The 20,616-nt window shown below is 35.1% G+C and overlaps 1 protein-coding gene across 2 annotated transcripts in view; it reads left to right on the top strand.

Moving 5' to 3' along the window:
- The window catches only part of side-IV (sidestep IV transmembrane protein), a 980,143-nt gene extending 962,318 nt beyond the window's left edge, over positions 1–17,825 (top strand). The window contains exons 13-14 of one of the 2 annotated variants that reach the window (XM_081730406.1): positions 2,854–3,041; positions 17,678–17,825. In XM_081730406.1, coding sequence (XP_081586532.1) covers positions 2,854–3,041; positions 17,678–17,791 — 302 coding nt within the window. In that variant the 3' untranslated portion in view covers positions 17,792–17,825. The remainder of the gene's footprint in view (positions 1–2,853; positions 3,042–17,677) is intronic. The other variant, XM_081730407.1, reaches the window with a different exon arrangement.
- The last annotated feature ends 2,791 nt before the right edge of the window (positions 17,826–20,616 follow it).

Raw genomic sequence — 20,616 nt, 5'->3', positions numbered from 1 at the left:
TAAATTTTGTTCTAAGCTGCAAAAAAGCGCAAAGAAGCTCACAAAATGTCAAAACAATGGCGATGAAGCGATGGCATTGAAGGCTTTTTATAAGTGGTATTAGCGATTCAAAGGCGTCAAAAAGTCGGTTGAGAACTAGCAACGATCGAGAAGTCCTTCGACATCAAAAACAGATAAAAACTTGCAAAAAGTAGCACAAATGATTTACCGATACAAGCGAATGATTATATGTGATCTTTCCCAAGAAGTAAACACCTCGTATGGGTCCGTGAAAAGTATTTTAACTGCCGATTAAAAATGGCAAATGGCTTCCTCCTTCACCGCAAAAATGCGCCTTGCTTGCTTTTGATCGGCGAGGTTTTGGCCGGAAAAAGTGTTCCTGTCTGTACACATCCACCTTAGTCACCAGATTTAGAGACCATGCTACTTCTGGATCTTCCCCAAAATTAAAACCGTGCATAAAGCAAAACTTTTTTGACACTACTCCTGACATTGAAATGGCCACGACAGAGCAGCTAAACACCTTGCCAAAAGAAGCCTCCCAGAAATGCTTCCAGTCACGGATTCAACGTTGGAGCAAGTACACTGCTAGCAAAGGACAGCACTTCGAAGGAGATTAAATCAAATTCCGTGTAAGCTTATTAATTTGTTTCTAATAATTTACTCCACTCTTTGATCAAACCTCGTATCTCCCTTTCCCACAGTTCTTTCGGTAATGGTACACTCATATATCGAGGAATGCGTATGAGAATTTTAGCATTAAGGATCTTGCTTTGCTATGTTATTTTCCCATTCATTACTCTATTCATATTTTGTTTCTTATATACGAAAATATTCTTCAGTAATGTTGTGTTATAACTTGTTGTTTTCATGATCTGTAACTGTATAATTAAGATCCCATAATTATATTCTACGGGTTAAAGAAGTAAATTTGTGCGATTGAAATACCAGCTTTAACACATAGTGAGAAGCTAACTCACTTCAGTAATCAGTGGCTGATTAGACATTAGGCAAGGTGAGAGAACATAGTGGTAGGACAGATAAACTCTTCGTGAGCAAGAAGGAGGGGACTACAGTGAAATATGTCTATGTTGGCTACCATTAGATCCATTGAAAAGTGACAGGTGGCCAACTTACAGAAAATAAGTGTCATTGGTGTATTTTTTAGAATAGGATTTCTAGTATTACTTGATTATAAAATTTTAATAAGCAATGACATGACAGCTACTTTTAGATAATGTATATAGAGTACAGTACTTTAATGTACAGTGCTAGAAAAAATACTACATAATGTTTAATGTATGTACAGTTGTCGTCTACCTCTTTAACAAGTGTTTTCCTCGGAGCAAAAGAAGTTTTGTAGAAAATCATAAAATAATTCATATCTCAAACCCTAGGCTACCTTTCGACAAACCGTCAGGTGCCAATACATAGTTGACAATTGAGATGGTTAGCTTTATCCTTGAGAATTTTCGGAATTACTGAAGCTCCCCTCTGACGAAAGTAGCCGATATAGCTAATGGTTTTACCAAAAACAGACAGAGTAAATAAATACGTACAATCATTTCGTAAATTCCTGCACGTACTTTTGCTTATTCAGGTCTTCCTTCAGCACCCTTTGATCAGGGTAGTGTTCTGCCTATTGACTCTCAACAGCAAACCGTGAGAATCTATGCTTCTTTCTCTCCAGTCACAAATACAGAACATCTGTATCTCATATGGGAATACGAAAAAGTTTTTAAAAAATAACAAAACGGTATTTTGTACTTGAATGCAGCCAACTTCCACGATAGACAGATGGCCAACTTACAGAGTAATAGGTAACGAATGCCTTATGGGAAAATGCAGATTTTGAAGGCGAACCAGGCCAAGATGAGCAGGTGGCCAACTTAGAGAAGTGGCCATTTGAAAGGTTTTACTGTACCTTGAAGGAGATTAGTACAAGGAATATACCAGATGACTGTATACGTATTTTTTCCAGACTATAGTTGGAAACTTTCCAGTCAGACCTTTAGTATATATAACCAGTTAGAAATGGTTATTGCTGAAAAATTCAATATTTCTACAAAAAAAGGTAATTTACTTACTTATATTCAAATGTATTCGATAAAAAGATAGACCATCTATGTAGCTTCTTTTTAATCCTTATCGTCAAAAGAAAGAAACAAAATCAATTTGTATGTCTTTTCTTAATATAATGAAACATTTATTCACTTTTGAAAAAAAATGGAATTGCATACTAGGAGAAAGATAGAAAGAAAGGAGAGAAAATTCTCTTAGAAGTAGCGTTACCTTCATTCTTCATCTAAAGGGGTTTTGGTTGGGAAAAGGCAAATAAAATTTGAGGAACGAAAAGGTATTCCTCACTCCCTCGTAGCAACAGCCACTACCACCAAGTCGACGAGCGACACAGTAAAGTAACATTCTCCACTATAAAGAGTTGAGTGGTAGTTTTTTAAAAGTCACTTTTTTGAATGATAATCTTATTAACTTCAAATCAAGGTCTTCTTGTTAGGAGGAAAAAAAAAGGGGGTTGAGTAGAAAGTAGGCAAATGTATATATGTATGCGTGTGTGTGTGTGTGTGTGTGTGTGTGTGTGTTGAGGGTTAAAAGTAAAAAAAGGGGTGTTATACAAGTGGGAGAGAGAGAAAGTAAAAGAAAAGAGTTATTCCTTGAGAAAGTTATTTCCGTCTACCCCTACCGCCATGAAAAACCCCAACCCTCTTACTTTCTACCTCTAAATCAACCCTCTCCCCCAGTCGCTCCACTTACTTCCTCCTCTGTGTGAGCCAGCGCCCAACGGCGGATGGTTCTTTCTACATTTGCTTAATTGTATGCTAACCGCATTTTCAGAGAGAAGGCCGTTAAAAGGATTCATGAAGATTTACAAGACCCCCCCGCAGCGCCGGAGGAAAAAGAAAGTAGAAGAAGTTGACGAGGATGAGGACCTAGATTTAAACATGGCGGCAACTCAAACCCGCCAACATCACCATCACCACCACCCGCGCCATCTTGCCAAAGACACACACGAAACGAACAGCGTAAGTTGTTGTCAAAAAAATTATGATTTTTTTACTGTACTTTCACAAGCATAGAAACAGTTAAATCACTAGAAAAAATGATTTTTTACTTAATTTGTCTCCAGAAAGTTACACCGTCTCTTTAAAAATGTAGTTTTCACACTTTAGAGTATTATTGTGTTAACTTGACATTAATATATGTAGAATTAACATATTACTGTAAACAAGGTAATAATGTCATTCAGAAAAAAACTTTTTAAAATTCTATATTATCTAACTATCTTTCATGGAACTGGATTATGCTTAATTAAATTATACATTGTAAACAGACTAATATACATTGGTGGGTTTACATTCCTATTTTGCAATATTATAGTAAGTGTGCCTAATATCATCTAGTTCCAAATATCGCACCCCTTGTTAGATTAAAATGTTTGTCATCTAGGAGTAAAAACTCGAAGTTGTACACCATGGTTAGGTGCTGGAAAGAGACTATAAATTTCAATCCACCCACTCCATATCATTGCGATAGTTCGCCTGAACTTCGCCTTTAATTGAATCAAAGCTAAATATTAACTGTACATTGTAGAATCTACCCAACAAGAGTAGTATTATGTTGTGTACCTAATTTGTAGTGTACATATAAAACAGGGGCGTAGCGTTCATGAGAGCTGAGAAAACTAAGCTTCTGAGTATGCATAATAATGTATTAATACAAAATTAATGACTTAAGAATGAGCCAAAATATTAAGAATAACACATTACGGACAAAAACTTCCCTAAGCAGAAAATCATTCTACGTCGCTGGTATCAACTCAGGTAGTGCTCAAAGGGAATTAAATCCCAATTATACACAGAAAATCGTGTAATTAGAAATTTGTTAGTATTTTGCTACTCTGTACACATTATACAACTTAAAGATCTCAAATTAATTCATTGTGCCCTTGAAAGAACGTTTATATCCCTATAAAGAGTTCTTACGAATCTACAAATTTTGCGTTAGTATTGCTAGCTTACGTACTAGAGTTGCTCAGGGCTGCGGGGTCTGTATCAGGAATGTTATCTAACTTTTGTTCTTATTAGGAAAGTTCTCAGAAAGTGCTTTATATAATTCGAGATTATCTTTAATGGTGATCTACACTACCAGGTGCACCCGATTCAAGTCCCGAGGTAGTTATATAGGTCCCTGCTTTGGTTTGGGTACAAAACCTCGCGGCGACAATCTCGCGGACCAAAACCTCGCCTGGCCAAAACCTCGCCTCCCAAAACCTCGCGGCCCAAAATCTCGCCGGGCCGAAACCTCGCCTGGCCAAAACCTCGCGGGACAAAATCTCGCCTGGCCAAAACTTCGCCGCCCAAAACCTCGCGGGCCAAAATCTCGCCTGGCCAAAACCTCGCCGCCCAAAACGTCGCGGGCCAAAATCTCGCGAGGCCAAACCCTCGCCTGGCCAAAACCTAGCGGGCCAAAATCTCGCCGGGCCAAAACCTCGTATTCCAAAACCTCGCGCCCCAAAATATCGCCATACCCAAAATCTCGCCTGACCAAAATGTAAATGTTCCAACAGATGATAAGGATGACGGTATAAAAGACGTTGTTTCAGAAGAAGTATCACGGGTATTTGACCAAGTCCCGCGATACCATATGAAAATTCTATTTCTGTATTAGAGGATTTCAATGTGAAGGTAGGGCGACAGGATGTTTTTAAACTGGTTATAGGGAAAGAAAGTCTGCATAAGGAAAGTAATGACAACTAACAGGGTTAGTTTCGTGAATTTTGGAACACCCAAAAACTTAAAATTTTAAGAAAAATCTAATAATATTTATGAAAGTATGAAATAATATGAGTTTTTACGACGTCCCTTGATTATGCCCTGTAGGTTAAAGGAGACGTAGATGACCAGAATGAAGGAAATGATCGAATAAAGAAAGTGGGAGGAAACGGGAATAACCCGAGAAATCCCACCACGCACACGATGTTTTGTATCTTATTATTATTATTATTATTATTATTATTATTATTATTATTATTATTATTATTATTATTATTATTATTATTATCATTATTATTATTATTATTATTATTATTATTATTATTATTATTATTATTATTATTATTATTTGTAATGTGAAATTGCATATTAAGAAACTCATTGGGTAAATTTTAAAGAAAAGTTTCATTCTCGGCGAGGTTTTGGCCCGCGAGGTTTTGGGCGGCGAGGTTTTGGCCCGGCGAGATTTTGGCCCGCGAGGTTTTGGCCCGGCGAGATTTTGGCCCGCGAGGTTTCGGCCGGCGAGATTTTGGGCGGCGATGTTTCGGCCGCGAGATTTTGTCCGTATTCCCCCTACACCCCACTATGGACCAGACCACTGTAGACTTATTTAAGTGACGTTAAGCATTCTGGAGTATTCCTTCGTGATCAAGTTCTGTGGCCGTGCTCCCGCATTGGACTTTTGGTGTTAAATTTAATTTTGATAGAAACCCAAGTAGTGTTCTTTGTTGCAGTTTAGATAATAGGTCCCGCCTCATATAGCCTTAGTGCTGAAAAATGATGTTAAAAATCAAATCATTAAATCTAGATATTCGATATAATGACACACACAGGAAGTAATATAGTGAATATTATGCTCTCACCGCATTTACCACCGGCGTACCCCAGACATCTATTTGCTAAAGACTAGGTGAATTCCCAAGTCATGGAAATGAGAATAGAGCAATAATTGAAGCATTCCCTCCGAATAACGTGTTTGGCACATTTCAGTGAAATTTAGAACATTGAAGAAAACTGTAGTATGGTTCCATATACAACAATACTTCGCTCACAGTTTGAGAGCTACTAATGCCATATCTTGGAAAATGAAGAAACTATTACATTCAGTTATGTTCTGTACATCATGATTCCACTGGTAACTCATAAAACTCCAAAATATACTATACAGTATTATTCGAGGGAAACTTCAATTACTCTCATTGCCATAGAGGAATAGTCTAGGCAAATAGGACATTAATGTTGCATAAGGACATAACAGTACTTTAAACGAACAAAAAGTACGAGTTTGTCTGCAATGGAAACCACTCCTGTGATATTTCAAGTTAGTTTGGGCGCACCAAAAATTTTATCATTCCAAAATGATAATTATAACCCAGGATTTTGTTTCCTGCAGAGTTCTCTCAATTCATGTGGTGATATGTTGGTGATTAACATGGGTCATTTGGCCTTAGTGATATATAACAAAGCTCTTAATTTTAAAGTAAAGTTAATTCCCAATAAAATTGGACGAACTTTATTGAATGTTACCCCTAACCAGCAATTTGTACAGACCAAGAGCTTTTTATTAGTGTTATTGAATAGACATTTGGTATGGCGTGGTGAATGTACCCACCACATCATATCATAGCGGAAGTAAACAATCACGTATACTTGGTTACCATTATCCATTATGACTCACCAATGAGCACTGCCATTTACCACAATATTATAGTGGAAGTAACCAATCTCAGATTCTCCATACAGTTATATTTTATGTATACTGCCATTTGCCACACTAGCATAGTGGAAGTAATTAATGGTGTATTCTTTGTCACTATTATTAATTATAACTCACAAATGACAAACGCCATCTATTACAACATAGCATAACGGTAGTAACCAAAGAGGTGTTCTTTGTTACCACTATCTATTATGACCGACCAATGAGTACCACCAGTGACCACACCATAGAGTAGTCAAAGTAACCAATCACTTATGATTTTATATCATTACCTATTATGACTTACTAGTGAGCACCTCTATGCACCTTGCAGGCTAAAATTTCCTACTAATAACTTCGCCTAATATATTTTATATAATTAAGGATACAATCTCTTTTGCAATTAAATCCTCTCGCCTTTGGTACGAGTGGTTCCGGGTTCGATTCCCGGTGGGCGCACTCGGTCGAAAAGTGTAAACGCTTTTGCAGGCCGGCCACCCTGGATGAGGTTTTCCTGGGTTTTCCTCATTCACACCAGGCAAATGCCGGAGTAATACCTAAATTAAAAGTTTCAGGCCGCTTCCTTCCTTCCCCAATCCTTTCTTACTTCCCTTTCTCCGGATAGTGTGCTCGCCGAAGACGTCATCTCTCGAACGAGACGGGCTAAATGGCCATAGATACCGAAAGCCCAGAAATCTACATACTAAATCCTAAATCTTTTGCAATTAAAATAAACACAAAAAAGTGTGTAATATCTATGCTTTTGAAAGTACACCGCCATCTATATTTTCTGTATGTTAAAAGACAATATGGCTTGAAAACTAAAAACAACTATCGCAGTTCTCTCTGTGTGTCTTTCAAGCATGTTTATTTATGGTGTCAGTGGGTTTTATGGAGAAAAAATCTGTGGAATGTTTTATAAAACTCTTTCTTCTTCTTCTTCCACTTTCTCTTATTTCCAATTATCTCACTTTCTATACTAAACAATAAATGAATGTTGGTGGTGGTATGTTTGTTGTCTAAATGTATTTTAAACTTAAGAATATTTCTTTTTTTAAAAAAAAAAAAAATAGCTGTATTTAATAATATTCATGTTTAATGTTTTAAATGTAATATTTTAAATGTAATTTAAAGTAAATCCTATCTCCTTCATGCTTGTGTATTGTGAATGCAATTACATAATGTAAACAAACCTACTTCCCTTAAACTATAAATATGTTTGATTTTTAACATTGGTTATCATTGCTTAAGAGCCTGACTTACTAAAAATAATGTAAAATTTACCATTTTTCTTTTGCTTGTTTTTCATAAGTGAAAGGAGATAATGAAATGCAATTTACAATAATCATAGATAATGTTATTCTACAGCAGAAAATATGAATCTAAAGAATTTTCAGTGTTGCCATCCATAGAAATTACAGTGTTGCTATAATAACATTTGCCAAAAATTCTAAGTTAAGGCAGAGACTAGAGGAACGAACTCAACTACATTTGATATTGTATCATGTTGTTTTGGTATCCTGTGAACTACATTTTAAATATCATTATTATTTAATTTTATTAACTGTATGTTAAAACCATTTTGTTTATTAAAAACTAAATAAAATTATATTTTTAAAAAAATAGTTCACAGAATTCTAAGACAACATGATACGTAATCAAATGCAGTTGAGTTCGTTCCTCTAGTCTCTGCTTTAATTAAGATTTTTGGGGAAATGTTATTGTGGCAACACTGTAATTTCTATGGATAGCAACACTGAAAATTCTTTAGGTTCATATTTTCTGTTGTAGAATAACATTATCTATATTTGTGGTAATTTGCATTTCATTATCTCCTTTCAACAAGCGAAACACGCAAAAGAGAAACGGTAAATTTTGTATTATTTTTAGTATGTCAGTCTTTTAAGGCAAAATTATGTTTAAACACTGCAGAAGTACAAAATTATTAGAATGCACCATAATTCTATATGTTTAACCAATGTTGATGGTAATTATTGCTGGGGAAATAAACTACTCAAAGAATATTAAAATTATCGTTAAGCCAGGGTCTGATTCTTCAGATCAAAGGAAAGTAATTTATTTTACTTTTACTTAGTGAAGGACAGGGCAACGTGTATCATTGTATGATTCAAGCTAGAGCATGTGAGGCTGTAACATTCATCATTGGCACATATAGCGGAGAAATGCTTATTTCTGATTGCTATGATGGCTAATTAGCTAACAGAATAGAGATGGTGACAACATTGAGCCTTGTGGTACCTCATATTTAAGGATGTGCAATATTTAGCTTCCTTATGAATAGTTTTGGATTAGTTCTTGATGTATGAGATTGATACTAGAATATATTATTCTGATACCGTAGTCTTTTGATAAATCATGTTTGCAGTCCACATAATATGAAAATCCTTTGTGGCATCAAAACTAGAACGTAATTCAATTTTAGGATCTTTCGCTGATAGATCATAGGAACAAGTTGTGCAATACACTTCTGCATTGAATCAAACATTAAGAATAGTTTACCGGTAAATTATTTTTGAAACGTTGTAAACAGTGAAGCATTTTATCATCTCTATTCTCCAGATGTGCTAACAAATTATTTTGTATTATGTAACGTAACTTAGTCGGACGGCATTGTTTTACCTCATGAAATATTATTGTTATTAAATTCGTAATTTCACTGCAAATGTATTTTATAGTTATTAACAGGAAGACACCTATGATATCCATGTCTACAGTAGTAGTTGTAGTAGTAATAAAAAGGTCCTTAAAGTAATATCATATTTAAAATGGATTATGCATGATCTTAGAAATTTGCACTTTCCTTCTCAGAATATCAATTTAGGTTTTGAGTGAAGTTTGAATCAAATATATTCCCCGGAGTATATGTTTACGTTAAATGCATTGAATGTGAAATATAATTGTCACTTTTTAATTAAATGGCCTGTATTTATCTCGTATGTAGATGCATTCGTATATTATCACATATTTTTATCTTGTGTTGTGTTTTATTATTATATATTTAATTGGAATGTATTATTTAAAAGAGAATCATATTAAAAATGCAATACTAACTATACTTTATTACAGATGTATCACAATGCACAATGATTCTGTAAAGTTTGGTATGAAGTAATTCATTTTTGTAAAGCAAGCATAAAAATGATGTTTCATAGGCGCTACTTTCCAGCAACGTAACAGAGTTTAAAAATTCAAGTTTTCGAAGTGTTTCATAAGTTCTCCTTTTAACCTTACCTTAGGGTATATTAACTTACATCATGTTATTTTTATTTACTCATAGCATTATAACAACAATGATATATTACGTACTTCATGCGTCATTAAAAAAAAAAAAAAAATATATATATATATATATATATATATATATATATAGGTGGGGAGACAAAAAAAATCTAAAACGTTTGCAGACGTGTGAAAATTATACTTAGTATTGTATGGGGCCTCTTTTTGCGTCCAAAACAGCTTGGATCCCACGTGGAATGGACGTATACAGCTCCTCAATCGTGGTGTGTGGGATTTAGTACCATTGTTCCTCCAAAACATACTCCAGTTCATTAAGGAATGCTGGTGAGGGTAATGAGACCGAACACGCCTTTCTAACTCAGACCACAATGGCTCAATGATGTTCAATCTGGTGATTGTGTTACCCAGGAGAGGTCTGATAGCTCCTGGTCATGCTCCTCAAACCATGATTTCACCGTTTTTGTAGCGTAACAGGGTACCAAATCATCTTGGTAGATGCCATCACCATCAGGGAACAATAATTGGGCCATGGGTAGAACCTGGTCCCCCAAAATGGCCTCATACGCCTTAGCATTCATCTTTGCGTGCAGGGCTATTTTGAAACCTGCCGAAAATTACGATATCACTGCCCATACTGTAACAGAACCACCCCCATGCTTTACAGTTGGGAGCAGACAGTCTGTATCATAGACCTTCGACGGTGTTCTCCATACGTAAACAGGACCGGTTGTTGGAAACAAGGTGAAGGTAGATTCATCGGACCACATTACATGTTTCCACTGCTCATGAGCCCACGCCTTGTGGTCCTTGCACCACTGGATACGCCTCTTCACATTTATTGCTGTGACCAGGGGTTTGGCGATAGCGGCCCTGCCATGAATTTTCATTTTATGAAGTTTCCGTCGCACTGTTTTCGATGAAACCGGGTTCTGTAGGCCGGAATTGAGTTCAGACGTAATATTCATTGCAGTGGTCTTCTTTTTAGCTGCTACAATCCGTTTTAATGCTATCCGGTCCCTATCTGACAGGATTGTCTTTCGACCACTGTTGTGCTTTGCAGACGTTGTTTGCCCATGCATTGTGCATGCCTTCGTGACATTGGACACAGTGCCTTTCGATACATGCACAATGTTGGCCACTGTTGCCACTGAAGCTCCAACCAGACAGGCACCAACGATCATGCCTCTTTGGAAGTCTGTCAGGTGGCCCATTTTACGGCACCACTTTTACACCACGGCACTCACAGGTGAACTGGTTACTGCTGACGGAAGAGGAAGGTCTACATGATGCATTGAAGATAAAAAGCGATCGGCAACCGCAACACATGTTGTACAGTGGAGGGCCAAACTTACGTGTCCTGTATGAAGTGTTTTTAGATTTTTTGTCCAACCCCTATATATATATATATATATATATATATATATATATATATATATATAGGGTGTCTCAAAAGTCCCCTGACATAGGGTAACTCTGTAATTGTCATTATTTACAACAAAATGTAAGTAGAAAAACCGTCTCTAAATATGATGTTTCCAATCTAAAGTGAAGGAATTTGTTTAAATCGGACAAGCCATTTGGGTTGTACACTCTTTAGCGCCCAATGTACACTCTAAATTAAAATGCAACGTTGCCATTTACCTGGACGCACAACATAAGTGAATGAAGCTGCTAACGTGTTGATGGCCAGTCCTCATTCACCATAGTTTTACAAAATTTATCCACTTCCTGGTAAATGGCAATGTTGCGTTTTCATTTAACATTGGGCTCATAAAGAGTGTACAACCCAAATCGCTAATCCAATTTTTAAAAAATCCTTCACTTTAGATTGAAAACATTATAGTTAGAGACGGTTTCCCTTCTTACATTTTATTGTAACTCTGATAATAATAGAGTTACCCTATATCAAGAGACTTTCGAGACGCCCTGTATATAAAGTTTTTGTACTCATTTAGAATTCTACAAGTTAGAATTTTTCTTCATTTTCATATCATTTCTTGAGATTTGGTTCAATTCTTGGTATAAATATTACTAACAGATAACTATATTATTATTATTATTATTATTATTATTATTATTATTATTATTATTATTATTATTTTAACGTCTCACGATTATGCAGCTAGGCTATTTGGAACGGTGATAACGAGACGTCTGATAGTGGTGGAATGACGAAACTGGGAGAAAACGGGAGATCACCGAGAAAACCCACGCACACAGTGTTTGTACACCACAAAACCTACTTGGTAGGATCAGGAATTAAACCAAGGACCCCCATACGCCAAAAGTGAGCACTCTATCATTGAGCCACCGCGTTCCCATTATTGTTATAATAATAATAATATATATATATATATATATATATATATATATATATATATATATATATATATATATATATAATATAATATAATATAATATAATATAAAAGTTCATAACACGTAATTCCATCATGATTGCTTTGTTGATTTTCTCTACGTAGGCTCTAAATAATTTACTTAGTATATTGAAGCTGTCAAACAACCATAGTAAAGATAGGGAGGCCAGCTTTTTCTTCAGTAGCTCGAAAGTATAAAATTTGAAAATTAGAGAATTGCAATATAATACTATTTCAAATTTATCAAAAAGTGAATTCTCACCTATCAAACTTTAGCTCAGTACAATGGTTAATTAAGTACATTTGCTATTCTGTGTAAGATATATAACAAGAAATTTAGTTTAATGTCAGTAGTTTCTTTTATAACTTGCATCTATTATGTATGTATTGATACGTGAGTATTGTAAATAACATTATTATCACTGACTAAATAATTGCTATGATATTGATAATCATTATCCTGTACTATTGTTGAAGTTTCGTTTCTGATCCTCGTTGAAGAAATGAATGTTCTGAAGATCAAGTGTAAACTATGTGGCGTTGAAATATAGTCACGACCAAGCTTCCCGAGATGTGACTATATGCTGTTCAATAAAACAACAATTCATACCTGCAAGGCAACTAATTTACATGTTCATTTGGGTACAGTTCATCAATTCATTTGTGTCTCTATTTGTAAACAAATGAAACAAATAGCCTTGTCTCTTGATTGAGTTGTGAGCTGTTTGTTTAAGACAACATCATTGGTATCAAACTAACTTTATAACAACATTGTTTCTCAGCCATGTGAATAGTGAACAAAATACAATCTTACGAGTATGGTATATTGATACATTAATGAAGTCTAAATATCGATTAGTAATAAGTCTTCATAAATGTGGAAGTGTATACATGTTAATATCATAGATTATATTCACTTTTAAAATTCAACATGTCACTATTTTGGAACGAATTTTCAACTTTTTTAAAAGAATTTTTGGTATGTTGTCTGGGTTAAAACCTTACCTAATCTAAGCAAATAGCTTGTTCTAACTCTGTAAAAACCATTCATTTGAAACATTCACTAATACATACAAAATGTTGAACGTATGCAATAGTAGCAGGAATGTTAATCAGTCTATTTAAAATATTTCCACTAACCTATTTAATACTGAATGAAGCAGTTAACTGCTACAGTCCTATTCAAAAGATCTAATCATTTAATTCTCTTTGAAAAGTCTCTGAATCGCAGCCACAGCAAATTCAACTTTTCTAGTTTGAAGTTTTCGTGAAGGTTTGAACTAAAAATCTGAAATGAGGATAAAATAAGCCTTTGCTTGATATAAATTTTGTTTAGGTAAATGTTTAGGCATCCTAAATTTAGATTACCAAATTTTTGAACGTTCACGTACTACTGAAATTGTTGATGTGGCTTGCCTAGTAATAACTTCTGCGTTAGGTTTGCTAACACAGTATATAGTAATGGAAATGTATCTGGTTTAGATACATAGATTCACTGTAATCCTTATTCAGGAGGGTTAGAACATCAACAAAAAGTTGTCTGGACTTCTCATAAAATTTTCATACTAAAATTTTCATACATAAAATTTCGACCATACACCTACTAATGAAATGAGTTAGAACATATTCAAACATTGAACTCAAAATGTTCAAAAACACAAATAAATAACCGAGAGCAGTTACTCTTGTACATTTTGCATTATTCGTACATTAAGTGAGTTACCATTCCTTGAATACAAGAATAAATATTCTTCAACACACTATGCAATAAACGATCCATTCCATAAATTAGGCAAGTTTTTAGAGGTATATCACACTTATTTTAGATTTTTCCAAGCATATTGCAACGAAGTAATAACATATCCTTCACTACGTTTTAGGAATATTTGATTTAACGGCATGAATTATCTTCTTAACAATCTCAATCTGATTTGTTGTTTCTGAATTGATGAAATATTTGGTAATATGCGGATGTGAGATTTGCACAGCATAATTTTAGAGCATTCCGTGAAGAAATCTCATATTTTTTCTTTATAGTTCACGTTATTTTGTTGTTTCAATGAGAATTTCTAGTAACGGATTACGCAAAACTGTTTACTTCACAATTATTATGAACTATTCGATAATAGTAGCAGAGATCTTACAACTGCGTCATCAACGGGTGTGTATAATATATTCACCTCTCTGAGCTCTCAAAAAATGTTATCAATCGTTTGTGTTTACGTGTAAGTTTGTTTTGAGGTGTTGAGTTTTTGAGTAAATGCTAAGGGAGCGCATTATTCCTGCCATCACTTACTTTACACTTTTCAATTATTTTAGTGTTTAATTTAATGCATTCCAGAAATCCAAAGAATAATGCAAACAATACGTAAATTATTTAGCACTTAAAATGCTGTGTATTGAAATATTTTTTATTCTTAATTTCTATAAAAATAAAAGATCATTAAAGTAATTGTAGCAGATAAGGGCTTAGACGACGATCTGAACAAGGTTGAAAGCTGTCTCAAAATCATTACTTCACAATATTGTTATGAACTATTCGATAATACTAGCAGAGCTCTTATAGTTGCGTCATCAACGGACATATAATACTGTAAACATTTTAGAGAGTTGGATTTGTATTTATTTGCAAATTACGAAACTTTAATACTATTCTCTGAAATTTCTGTAATATTTTGAGAAAGTGAACAAGTGGGACCGACGCAGATAAGCTCTTTTAAGATATAGGAATACTACAATGATATTGTAAATTAAACGTAAACTATTCTATAAAACTAGTTATTAAAAGTTCTCATATCAAGACTTAACAAACTATGTAATTTTTTGAGGAGGTTCCGTGAGAATTTACGGTGAAACTCTGACGTCTAAAACTGACAGAATTTTCATCATAAAATTCACCTCGATTTTTTTATTGTTCTCGTTTTGCAGTTTAACGTCCCTTTCAGCACCGAGGCTATGAGACGTGAACCTGCAGCTTAACATGGGATTTTAAACACACGAGCTTATATCGAAATCTGACCCAATCCTCGAGCACAAAATGTGCATATATTTAACCATATAGACACGGAAGAATTCAATAAGTTTAATTTATTCAAGAAGTTTATCAACAGTACTTTCAGTCACTTGGTGTGCAAAATGTACCATAAAATTGTAATTACTGCAATTGAAAATAAAATGAAACGAAATTTTGAAGTTTTCCGTCCCACGGTTACGCCGACAAGACTAAAGGAGACGGTTATAGTGAGAAATGAATGAAATTGTGAAATGAAGAAAGTGGAAGGAAACAGGAGAACCCCGAGAAAATCCACGCACACGGTGTTCGTCCACCACAAAGTTCACTTGGCGCGAGCTGGGATCGAACCAAGGACGCCACGCACAAGAGGTGAACGCTATACCACTGAGCCACTACTGCCTTATTCCTGTAATTATTCCTAGATACAACCCCCATGTTTCTCCCATAGCTGTGCCAAAAATTCGTCCAAAACACGTAAATTAATACTTATGAATTAGTCGAATCTTCTATATATGATACTTAACTTCATATTTAGTAATGATGATGGGTAGAAAACGAAATACTTGTAATTTTTAAATTTATTTTTTTCTATACATAATTTATGTCTTACAATCATATATGGGGCGTTGAAAATGAAATGAAATGAAATCTTTGAGTTTTACGTCCCACGATTATGCCGGTTAGGCTAAAGGAGACGGTGATTATGAGAAATGAATGAAATGGTGGAATGAAGAAAGTGGGAGGAAACGGGAGAACCCCGAGAAAACCCACGCACACGGTGTTTGTCCACCACAAAGTTCACTTGGCGGGAGCAGGGTTTGAACTATGGGGCGTTGAATGCACAAAAAAATCAAATCCATGTTTGGTCATTTTGGACATATTTTTAATATCTCTATCTAAAGTTCCTTTCTGCACTTAATTAATTCACGTCCAGATATTGTAAACAGCTTTTACGGTGTATTGAAAACAGTGATAACTTTCCATGTATGGTTACTTAATTTTAGCATACAAACTTAATCTGCTTTTTTTACAACTTCGGTTTTATCGTGATTCCATTGTGCTCTGAGCGCCCTAGATATCGTTAAAGTGAAGTTGATTTTTTAGAAATATCAAAGAAGAAGGGATTAGGTAAATCTATTTGATAAAAATGTTTAAACCTGCATTTTAATTTTACCTAATCCCTCATCCTTTCATATGCATATTCAAAAATTATATTGAAAATTAATATTTTCTTGAACTCTAGCCAAATATGAATTTTAATAAATTGCAAAATACGAGGTGCTTTTGGAAAGAAAATTCCGATTGATCACTGTGCATGAAGTAGGAGGCAGTGCTACCATCTTTGCACAGACGTGCACGGTAGATCAGTCTGCATCGAACCGTGTTAGAATGAAGGTTGTCTGAACACTAGTTCCACTTTTGTGTTGTAGTGTCTTAAAATATGCGCTGCAATAGAAAACCCCGCCAAGTGTGAGGTGCCAACTGTTATACGCTTTCTTACGGTAAAACAATATTCGGCAGCAACTATCATCGGGAACTTTATGCCATGTATGGACCAAGTGTGATGAGTGAAGTTGTTCGTGAATGGATTCGTTTATTTAAAAGTGGAGGAACAAACTTTCATGACGAAGAGACAAGTGGCAGGCCATCAGTGGTCACTGATAAAGTCGTTCAGAAAATTGATGGAAAAATTCGTTAAAATCGACATTTCACAATCTCAGAGCTTTCCGATGAATTTCCACAAATTTCCAGGCTTTGGTGATAATAAAGAGCTTCAAGATGAGCACACAGGCTGGCTCAAGGCACAGGCGGGAGATTTTTAAGCTGATACGTATGGAGTTTCTAAGCTAGTACAGATATATAATAAGTGCTTGAATGTTTATGGAAACCATGTTGAAAAATAGATCAAAGAAATAGTGTCCAGACGTATATAACAAATTCTGCTTATTTACTTTGGTGTTTCTTCTTTAACCAATCATTGATTACTTTCCGATTGGCCCTCGTATTTAGAATATTGGTTAAGGCTCTTTCCTGCACATTTGTGATGTGGTATATACTGTATGCTTTCCTTTCAAACCGTGATAATAACTATAAGGTCATCACAAAATCTTGCAGCAATCGAGGTATCGTCTTTATTATATACAATTTCCAATATCTATAGCATGATATACTTATTAAATTAACTGCAAACCTATAATTAGCACTGTATTAAACCCAATGGTGTCTTGAAATCTTACATGGGGAAAATGACTAACTATTAGCCCTCTTTCTTATTTCTGCACTATTGTTTATACATTGCCTAATTCTAAGAACAGATTAACGATATTCAGATATGTGGTATGATTACTAGCTGGGAAGAGTAAACCCAATCTCCGTAGAGGTCGAAATGTTAATGTACTGTACATTTTTAAAAATGCATATTGCTACTTTTTTTTTATTATTTCACCGGATGCCGTTCTTAAATTAATTTTTAAATTACGACATGTAGTTTCAGTTTGAAGTACCAATAATGTTTCGTTTTCTTTCTTTCTTTCCAGATCCCAAATACGAAGGTACACAAAGGGGTAACGGCGAACTGCCCCATGGAAACCATGCCATTGCGCAAAATTGAAATCACTGCCTCGAAAAGAATACAAGAAAGTTGTATATAGCTTTATTTGTAAATAAATGCATGATAAAAATAAATTCCAACTTTTATATTGTTTTCATTAACCATTCTCCAATTCAAAGAGAAAATAGTTGTAATATTAGATAATTAAGATGTGTCTGATTGATAAGGAAGTTGAAGGAATTTATCGGAACTTTCTATGGTCTATTTACAGAAGCCGCACCCCAAGTTGAACGCAAAGTGTGATAAAAAGGAATGAATGGTGGGAGACTTTGCCTAACTCTAAACAATATTCCAAATGAATCAGATTTAAGTTACAAGAATGGGTGTTTCACTTTCGCTACTGTTCTAAAGGGAAAACTTTCGCTGGTGTCAAGAAATTTATCTGCAGCATGATTTTCTTTTAGCAAAATCTGTTGACAACAGCTCGAAACTATAAGGTCAAAGAGAGTTGAAGGAATGCCGTACAAGGCAATGGTGAAGTGACGTTCACTGTGACACAGATCGAACTAAATGTGACTTAAAATATACCTGAAAGGAGAAATCTATATGTCAGGTACTAATCGTTACGAAATCAGAACTAGTAACCCACCTTTCGAAGAAATTATAGAGACCGCGACAACTTGTGAAGCTTGGGCTTTACACCAATTATAGAACTGCTTTGATTCACGCATCGGAAGAAATCTTTGTTTTACGTCCTACGCTTATGCCAGTTAGGCTAAAGGAGACGGTGATTATAAGAAATGAATGAAATGGTGGAATGAAGAAAGTGGGAGGAAACGGAAGAACCTCTAGAAAACCCACGAGCACGGTGTTTGTCCCCCACAAAGTCCACACGGCGCGAGCTGGAATCGAACCAGGGACCCCAAGCAGCGGAGGTGAACGCTCTACCACTGAGTCACCGCGCCCCTTAAGAATCCGGTACGGTTCATGCAGCTGCCTTCCGAGCGTACATTTGAGGAAGCTGAAACAGCTGAAGTACACCAACAATGTTGCCAAATTTAAAGACATGGAGATCGAGTGACAATAAATAAATAAATAAATAAATAAATAAATAAATAAATAAAAATGCTACTTAAAGAGCTTTAACACAAACATTAACAATTATTCAAATTAAACAACAACAATAATAATAAAAGTCAATATAAAACAGCGGCAACAAAACGAAACTTTGTCGCAATCCGACAACACTGTACACTGAGAAGATGCTCTCCGTACTGTGCAACAGACGATACTGGCAACATTTCATGAATAGGAGTTGACGACTGGGACACACCTTCATTTTTTATTGCGTGCTGAAATAGGTAGATCTAGGTCAAGCTTCACGACTCTTTGCGTTCACTATAGTTCGCTGTGAGTATGGGTGCGTACAGCGGGGGGAGGAGGGGGAGCAAGATGGTAATTGTCCCCGGTGAAACTTTTTGAAAATTATGTCAAAACATGTTACATTCGATTGCTTATCCACTACCGAATTTAATATAGTTAATAAATTTGTGCAAAGCCCATCAATAATAATTGTATTACATAAAAAATTATATATACATCAAGCTGTGCATATTCGCGACTTCGCTTATGTATTTGTCTCTTCTCCCCCTTTTCTTTAAAAAAATCCTGTTGGATATTCTGGCTACGAGGATATTCTGATTTTTTTTTAAATGTTCCTTATATATATATCTTACGTTAGTTTGCTGGGAGACTTGGAATTTGGAGTAATGTTGTTAAATAGGATAGGATGTTATCTTTCAAGTTTTTTTTCGATCTTAATTAAACTGATATTGTAATTGTTTTCCAAGAGAGCATGTATAGTTACTCAACATTTTTACATTTCTGCAGTTAAAAATATTGCATATACAAAGTAATATTCAAATTAAACATATGGCGTCGTTTTCAGAATATATCATGGGTTCTCAAACTGTGCGACGCGCCTCCCTGGGAGGGGCCAAAGTTTGCCAAGGGAGACGCGAGGATTTTTTAAAAAAGATTCTACAAAGCAACATATTTACAATGCAACACGCATACTAAAATCTGCACACTTTCTTCTTTAGTAACACAAAGTGGGCTAAGTCTTTGTATCACTTCTGTTCCACATAGTCTACGATCAGGGATGACCTTTCGCCTTTGACTTCAACGTGTGTAATGCTTGTTAGATGGCCACTAACTATCTTCTACTTTATCTCAGTAGAAGTATACCGATTTTATTGTTTAAAATCCCTGTTTGCTAGTATTTTTCAATTTTAACATAAATATCTGACTTTCCGCAGTTTATAACTAACACCGGCTAATAATCTTAAAAGGTGTAGTCAGTGTACAATGTAGATCAACTGTGTTAATGAGATATTTCCATTAGCGATTAATTTATCATAGTAATAGTCTTTCTTTTAGGGACACATGTACTTAAGTTGTTGACAGGGAAGGCGCGTTGAGACTTTGGTTTTTAAGGGGAGCCTCAACTGCAAAAAGTTTGAAAACCCCAGGGATATGTGATTACAATGATAAACTATTTGTTTTTCTTAATTTTTACAAAACGTACGGAAGTATGTTACTTATCCTCTTGAGGCATACCTCGATCTTGCAGTCACAACGAATAATCATTACATTGGAAATGTGTAAAATATTTTCCCTTCTTTATTATTAAATATATGCACTTCTGAAATTTATAGCTATTAGTTGTATTCTCTACGTGTTTGCTTTAACTTAATATCTCTTTGAACGTGATAATTACAAGTATGCATCCCTGTGTACCATCTTGTGTTATCTTACCAATGAAACGAAAAACCTTGACTTATAACTAATCGCGCGACACGAAACACATTACCTCTCATCTGAAATTGGACCACAGAATATTAGCTGACTCTTTCTGACATCTAG

Source organism: Thermobia domestica, chromosome 11 (assembly GCF_964235325.1).
Source record: "Thermobia domestica chromosome 11, izTheDome1.hap1.1, whole genome shotgun sequence".
Lineage (NCBI taxonomy): Eukaryota > Metazoa > Arthropoda > Insecta > Zygentoma > Lepismatidae > Thermobia > Thermobia domestica.
Note: the sequence above shows the minus strand (reverse complement) of the source record. Positions and strands in the feature narration are given on the sequence as shown.